The 8267-nt window shown below is 38.2% G+C and overlaps 1 protein-coding gene across 1 annotated transcript; it reads left to right on the top strand.

Moving 5' to 3' along the window:
• Positions 1 to 2265: 2265 nt before the first annotated feature.
• On the top strand, positions 2266 to 3590 carry HS3ST1 (heparan sulfate (glucosamine) 3-O-sulfotransferase 1). The gene has a single exon (XM_010576800.1). The coding sequence runs from the start codon at positions 2387 to 2389 to the stop codon at positions 3347 to 3349; it is 963 nt and encodes a 320-aa protein (XP_010575102.1). The 5' UTR covers positions 2266 to 2386; the 3' UTR covers positions 3350 to 3590.
• Positions 3591 to 8267: the final 4677 nt, after the last annotated feature.

Here is an 8267-nt window from a genome sequence, read left to right as displayed (position 1 = left end):
AAATAAGGGTTCCTACCATTAGGCTTTAACTTAACTCCTTTCAACAACAGTTCAACCTGTTCCTCACTGGAATCCTATTATGCTTTTCCAGTAAGGTGTTAAGACAACAACTCAGACTTACTATTTATGGAGCTAGTGACTCTTAAAATGTACTCTGAAGTAAGTGGCTATTCCTTTAATCTGTGACCTTAAAATTCAGCAACAGTTGATGTTTCGTTGCTCTTAGGTACTGCCCATCAGTCACTGATCCCGTCTGGCTTGTGCTGTACCATTTGCTCCCATTGCTGCTGAATATGGTGGCAGCGTATCTCAGTGGGGACATCCACCATGAATTTACCTATATCGAATTGTCTGTCACCCAGTGTCCTGCCACCAACATCCTCAGTGTGGGGCTAATAATTAAGATTATTTCTTGTTAAAACTGAAGTAGATTAAGCTGAGAAAGATTAACAGGAATGGTAAGGACAGGGAAAGAGAGTAGAAGATTAATGACGACAGCCAAAATGGAGTTCTTTCAGCCTTAAACCTAACAGTGACCAAAAATGGAAGAACAACAAATTCCTCTGCAAAGTTGCCTCATGTCAGACATCACAGAACAGCCCAGGGCATGACCTTCTACCCAAGACAGGGCATACCCGTGAGCTCAAAGCCTGCAGGCATACAGGGAAGCATACATGCTTTTGACTTCACATTTATCATGACACTTTGCTTCCTTCTCCTCCCAGCCTTGATTTCTGCTTCCTAACAATATAGCTGCCTTGTAACCCTTTAAAAGTGATTAGAAAAAGGGAAAGCATAAAAGTAATAAGCAATAGCAAACATCAGGAAGCAGACCTGCTCCATTCAGGATGGAGTCACAATCTCTGTAAATGCAAAGCTATCAGACAGAACTTTCTAGATCACTTAGAAACACATCATTAGTCTTTGTCACACTGGGACTTAGCTTATTGTGGAAAAGTCATTAGTTTCTTTTCAGATTCTCTGGAGAATTTCCAAAACCTAGCCCTTGCATTTCCTCAGGTTGTTCATACATAATTTCATATTTCAGCCCTTGTTAGCCGGTACAGTATGCACCGTTCCAAGATTAAATTCATAATTACTGTAGCCTACTAAGGCAAAGGAGTCAGGTGCTCCGCCATTGTGGCTTCCACTTCTAAATGGAGTTAGACAATACCAAAATCATACTTACACTAGCCCTCCACTGAGGTTATAAAGTCTTTGGAAGGCATCTTAATTCAGGGAGCTTGTATACACAGCCTGCTCAGAACATGACAATCTAACAGCTATGCTATGTGGGAGGCCATTAAGATTTCACTTCAAACATTGCATTAAAAACCCCCTGACCTTTAAATGGAGTTCAGTGGTGGTATTTAGTAGTCTTTTGATAAAGTTAGTTGTTCACCCCACAGCAGCTTGCTGGCTAACTCTCAAAATGAACTTCAGAAGTATCCATTGTGTATTTTCTTTCCTGAGTATCATGACTGGAACCACAGCTCTTTTAGCATTTTGTTGATGCAGTCATAATCTAGTCTATGGTTTCATTATCTTACCTTTTTGCAGGGCCAGAGTGCATACCACCTGACTCTATCCTTAGAAACCCTAAGCACAAAGCAAATGTGAACTTTGCTTGATGACACAAAAATTCAACTTTTCCTTGGTCTACCACTCACCCAGAGCTCTTCTTAACTTCTTTTAGAAGAATGTTACCTTCCCGTGGTTGGACAGCTCTATCTATATTGCATGAGCCTTTTTCCCAGGAGGCTTTACTTGTAAGGTTCCTGTCACGTGGTCCTTTAGGGGCTATAATTCCCAAACTTCCTACAAGACCCTCAGCTTTTAGGAAGGCTCTTTTGGTCCAGCCCACACCTTTTCTTTTTTATGTTTTGTTTCCAAGATAAACCTATTCTTGCAGACAAAAAAAGCACTTAATTCTCTTGTGATTGTTGTTCAACTCCAATGAAATCAGATTTAAAAAAAAAAAAAAAAAATAATACTCCGGGTGAATCTTGGGTGCAAGAGAAAGATTCAGAATGTTCATGTCTCCTGATGGCTGCAAATAATTTTCTCATGGCATTATTGTATGTGCCTGACTTTAAAAGAATTTAATCATACCAAATGATCTATGAGGCTAGAGTTGGGAAAGCTAAAGAAGTTTGTTCAGTTGTGAAAAGCGAAAGATACTCACAGTGTGGCTTTAGTAGTGATATGTCTGAGTATAAAATAATGTGCTGCTTTTCTTTTTCTTTTCCTTCTTTCAGCAAAGTTTCCATTTGAGAAATACGCGTTCACTCAGCAAACAAAAAACAACTTTTAAAGGTTGTTCTCGGTGGAAATCACTCTATGCCCCATTACCTGCTTGAGTGAAACCAGACTAAGAACTTCTGTCATGGCAGCTTTTCTGCTGGGAGCTATGTTGCTTATTGTTCAACCTCAGATAGTGCCTTCCAGACCGGCTATAAATTCGAAGGCTGAGACTTCTTCTCAGTCTGTTCAGAGAGAGCTTTTAAAGAAGACATCTCAAAAAAATGACTTCAAGGAAAACATTCATTCTAATGGATCATGCCGGCAGCTGCCACAGACTATCATTATTGGAGTGAGAAAAGGTGGAACAAGAGCTTTGTTAGAGATGTTGAGTCTCCATCCAGATATTGCGGCAGCAGAAAGTGAAGTTCACTTCTTTGACTGGGAAGATCATTACAAAAATGGATTGCAGTGGTATATTAATCAAATGCCATTCTCTTATCCCCATCAGATCACCGTGGAAAAAACTCCAGCATATTTCACGTCACCTAAAGTGCCTGAAAGAGTTTATAACATGAACCAATCAATGAGACTACTCCTCATTTTAAGAGACCCAAGTGAGAGAGTACTATCAGATTACACCCAAGTGTTCTATAATCACATGCAGAAGCACAAGCCGTATCCATCCATTGAACAATTCCTGATTAAAGATGGTGAACTCAATGTGGACTACAAGGCAATAAACAGAAGCTTATACTACATTCACATGCAAAACTGGCTGAAGTATTTTCCTCTTGATCGTATCCACATTGTAGATGGGGATAAACTAATCAAAGATCCCTTCCCAGAAATAGAGAAGGTAGAGAGATTTTTGAAGTTATCGCCACAGATAAACGCTTCAAACTTTTATTTCAATAAAACTAAAGGCTTCTACTGCCTAAGGGACAGTGGTAGAGAGCGTTGTTTACATGAGTCAAAAGGACGAGCACACCCACAAGTAGATACCCGGTTACTCGAGAAACTGCATGAATATTTCCATGAACCCAACAAGAAATTTTTTGAGCTTGTGGGCAGAACATTTGACTGGCACTCATTTGTGGCAAGTTAGTGGTAAACTTCAGAACCTATGTTCCAGTGTACATTCAGAAATTTTAAAAAGGGCATTTAAGCTATAATTTATTTGTAAAATCCATAAATACTTCTGTACAGTATTAGATTCACAATTGCCATATATACTAGTTATATTTTTCTACTTGTTAAATTTGAAAGCATTTTGTATTGTTTTTCATGGTTGTTAACATTGTGTATGATGTGTCTATATGAAGAAACTAAATTATTTCACTGCAGAAGATGTTCTCTTGAGAATGCGTTGTCTTTTTAATAAATAAGAAATTCATTTCAGCAGAACCTTTCAGAAATATTTGAATACTTTGGCCTTTCTGGACTATTCTGGACTTTCTCCTCTAATTGCTAATGAATATGCTAAACTTTACACTTCCATTTTTCTTGCTTTAAAATGTGGTTTAATAATTTCTTTTTCATTTGAAAATATTGTTGTAGTTAGCAAATTGTTCCATCCTGCTTTATAAAATTATTCCCAATAAAGTGGTGGTACTTATACATATTGGGACATGCACACCTAAAGGACAATGGAAGTCTCTGTGTAGTATGACGTATTAACTGCTGTACTTACCTTTGTATTTACTGTTATAACAAGTGCTACTCAAATTCTTTGGCAGTACAGTGCAGGTTTCATGGCAGATTTTTAAAGATTCTGTGGGGACCTGCTCATAAAATCCAGAGTTAGCTGCAGAAATACGGTCAACCTGAAAGCTTCCTACAGTCTCTGAATGTATATATGCTTCATAAAGAAGGAGAGTTGAGAGAAGAATTTAAGCAATATAGGGACACTTTCAAGGTTACTTATGACTGTTCCTACATTTTATAGCACATTTATGCTTTGCCATCACTGAAAACGAACACTTACACCAGAAGAATTAGTTGGTCTACATTCCAATAAGCGGCGACTTCATTCATATAAATATTACCACACTTGTACCCCATTTAAGGCTGTTTTCTATGAGTTGAACAGGTGCTTTGTGCAACTGAAAATTGCCCATGGACTACTGTTTATTTAATCTCTTTCCAAGAACCATGATGCCAAGTCTTGATTAGACTTGCGTGCTGTGGGATTAACTCAAATTCCAGGAACTTTTATGGCCTTCTATCTGCTAAAAATGGAAGTTAGATGTTAGTACGTTGGTAAAACTTACAGCTCTCCTTGTCTACAGTAGTTATGTCTTGTCAGCCATCAATTTCTGGAGTTAGGTTAATCCTGTTTCCACACAAGGCTTGCTATGGTACTTTCATTCTGAGCTCCTAATTTTCATTTTATGATCTTGAGTTTAGCCGTTGAATGTGCAGTGGCAACACCCTGTAAATTTGAACTTGTAACCAATTGTTACAATCCTTTATAAAATTCAACTGTAGATTCATTAATTTTTTTTCTGGTGAGATGGTGCAAACTTGGGCACTATGACAAGGTACTGCCTGGATGCAAATATCCCATATTATGCTGTTTGCATGAAAATTTGCAGATGCTGCCCCTCTCTCTCCTGCTCCTTGTGCACCTGCCCAAGCTGTATTCAACCTCAGAGAGGTTGGTGGTGTTTTATAAAGTAGACCTTTGACGAAAGCCTACAACGAAATGGTATTGTACTCAATAAAATATTTTCTGAATTGCATCTTTCCTTTCTCTTTTGTTCATCAGTTTCTAGTTTGGAAAACCAGAATTTAGGATTCAGCTCCAGTTCAGATTGCAGTTAAATGTTACTTAAGACTTTAGCTGTAGCTTAGTGGATTGATTGGAAAGCAGTTGTTTGCTACTGGTTTGTGCCTGCATGGTCCATTGCTGACCCAGAATATACAACAAGGAGGGAAAGCTTCCGGTGGCAATAATGTCACATCTTACATGAGGCAGATGCCAAAAATAGCAGGATTATAGTACCATCATGCTCCTATTAAAGTTTTACAAAAGAGAAAATTGGGGGAGGCGGGTTGTAAAGTGGGACAGTATTTTTTTATCCCATTTCCTTATCCCATATCCCATTATTATCCCATTCCCTTGCTAATGTGATCTCTTGCAGGAGCCATCTGGACCCAAGAGATTTTGGCCAGACGAAAGGCTTCCCACCTTAGTATAGTGCCATCTTCACTAGTGCCTTCCCACAGTCTCAGACTAAGCTCACCACATGCACCAACTTTTTGCTGGGAAAGGAAAAATACTACCAGGGTATGTGACCAGGAGCCAGAGGAAGGCAGGGTTGCATCAAGTTGACCTGCAGCAGGTCATACAGGGCAGTATAGGGCATAAGTGTTGAATTGTGAATGCTGGAGCAATATTAACACCCAATTCTGGTACTGAGAATACTTTTGGGTGTATAATGCTCCTTGATACCAGTATCTTGCCTGTCACTAAGCAGGACACATACACATGTTCCCCCCTGCCCAATAGAGCTTGTCTCTGCAGAAAGAGAAGTAGAGCATGAACCACTGGGTCACTATTACTGTGTTAGTGGTAGGACCTCCTAGCATGTTCTCTGTAGAATCAGGAGGTGAAGTGACCACTTCAGGGGGATATCCTGAAGCAGAAGCTCACATGACTTATGCCCTAGTCCCTAAGTTCAAAGGGGTCTACAGACAGTACGTCATACTGAACGTTTACACCTTGTGCAGGGGTGACATGATTGTGTAATACCTTATCCTGGAGGTTGCACAGCTAGCTGTGTGGTAGCTATGATGGTGATGAACAACAAATCACACCCACACAAATAATAATGGTAATATTTACCTGCCATAGATGCCCTAAGTTCAAGAGTTACAATACTTAAAACTAGGATTCCAAGCGTGAATTTTCAGTTTAACAAGAGCAACATTCACTTTCCACACATGCATTACTGTATTTAAATATATTTGCTAGACTATTTCTAAAGAAGTGCTAAACAACAACAAAAGCCAAGAGAAGAAAGTAAAGAGAGAATGAAAGAAAGAGGCTGAAGTACATTCTGATTGGGACTGTAGAAACACTAATAGTGAGCTTTGAAGTCATGCTATATCTATTCATAAAAGAAAAAAAAAAAATCCCTGAAAATACCTTTCCAGTGTTATGCAACACAGGTATTTATTTCTGTAAAAGTCTACCATCTCAGGTTTAAAGTACAACCACTTGTGTGTTGCTCCAAAGGCCTGTTTCCTCAGGGCAGCTAGCCAAGTCTGTAATCACTCTTGCAAATATAAAACAAATAAAACATTTTATTCAAAGCCTACCACTCCCCTTGAGTACAAGAAAAAATGTCAATCAAGTCATTAATCAGGGTGGCACTGCAGGACTAAGTCTTGCCCTTTGCTTCACAACACAGACTAGTGTGAGTCTTTGAAAGCCAGATATTGTACCTGCAGAGGACAAAGTTTAAACTATAATGATTATCCCATGAATACTGCTGAAAGAGTATGGAAAGGGAAAGAAGTCTCCTAGGAAAAAAACCCAGAAGTTATTACTTCATTAAGAATATTGCTACATCTATTGTTGGTGCTGTATGACCCTTTTACATGTGCTTTGCTCTTCCTTGTGCCTTTCAGATATTGTAGGTGAAATTACATCTACTCTGCTTGAATAAATCAATGTTGTTTTGGAATGTCTCAGAAAAAAAATCCATCCTTTTGTTAATCTTGCTTGAGCCTATTTGCATTGGGAATATGGTAGTGCTACGCTCATTGATGAGTGTGTGAGACTTACCACCACAGAATACTTTAAATGAAAACTTTGTTACTTTGCGGCTCAAAGATGATCATTTCTTATTTCCTTATCTACATGCATTTTCAGACCCAGTTTCTGCAGAAAGCCAGGATTCTCTATTCCCTGTTGTCATCCACACAGATTTCAAATCTCTAAAGAGAAATAAGATGGGGTAAGGCATATTTCCATGTATCTTTCTTCTGCTTTACCTAGTATGGCTGACCAGACATTTCAGAAAGTTCACACGTGCACCCAAGTAAGAGTCTGTACATCAAAACTACTTCTCAGAGGAATATCCCTTCTCCTTTCTCTTTTTCAAAGTCTGTGACTTGAAAGTCCAGCTCACATTGTAAATGAAATTTTGCAGAAGTATATTAGTAATGTTCTCTAATATAGTAAAATACAGTAATAAAGTAATAAAAAGTACAATAAGGCAAAAGTATTAAATTAAACTAACATATGTCAATGAAGTGTGTTGAACTTGCTACTAGGTATATACCAGCTGAAATAGTTGCAAGTATGCACCCTACAGCTGCAACATTATTCTTTTCTCATTCTTAACCCAGTAACTTTTATTTATATATGATTCTGCCTAAAGTGCCCAGTTATGCTGGAAACTTTGTATGTTCAATGTTAATAATGCCTTCATTTTGCAATTGCATTGGAAAGGCCAGTTACAGATGGAAGCCATGCAAATACCTTATGAATGAAAAAAACTTTTATTAATATTTTGCTTACCAAAATTAAAATGAAATAGTATTTATGTCTCCTGGAATATTAAGGAAAGGAGAGCAGTACTCTCTTTTCTTGCAACAATAACCCATCTACAGTAAATTTTCTACTTAACTACCACACAACAGTTGATGCAGTTTTTAAGTTAATAGTGCAATAAAGTCAACAGTGATGCTGCAGATTTTAAATGCCTTCTGGGATACATAAAATATGCAAGTCAGGGTGGGGAGCAGCTGGATACATAGGAACAGCTGGTCTTGTTGGTCTGAGAACACTTTTTTTAAATGATAAGGGATGTGAAATTTTTGGCTTGGATATCACTTTGTGTTGTCTATGAAAGCAGTGTCTTCAGTTAACTTCCAAGTCAATAATCCGATCATAATGATATCATCTTTTTACTTGCTATTGACATTATTCTCTGTCAAAACACAGTTTAAGAGCCAAACCCCAAACAGCAGGTGCATGAGGGATCGCTTAGTATAAAAAAAATAGTCATACA

The sequence above is a fragment of the Haliaeetus leucocephalus genome, unplaced genomic scaffold (genome assembly GCF_000737465.1).
Source record: "Haliaeetus leucocephalus isolate CR32 unplaced genomic scaffold, Haliaeetus_leucocephalus-4.0 Scaffold545, whole genome shotgun sequence".
NCBI classification, from domain to species: domain Eukaryota; kingdom Metazoa; phylum Chordata; class Aves; order Accipitriformes; family Accipitridae; genus Haliaeetus; species Haliaeetus leucocephalus.
Note: the sequence above shows the minus strand (reverse complement) of the source record. Positions and strands in the feature narration are given on the sequence as shown.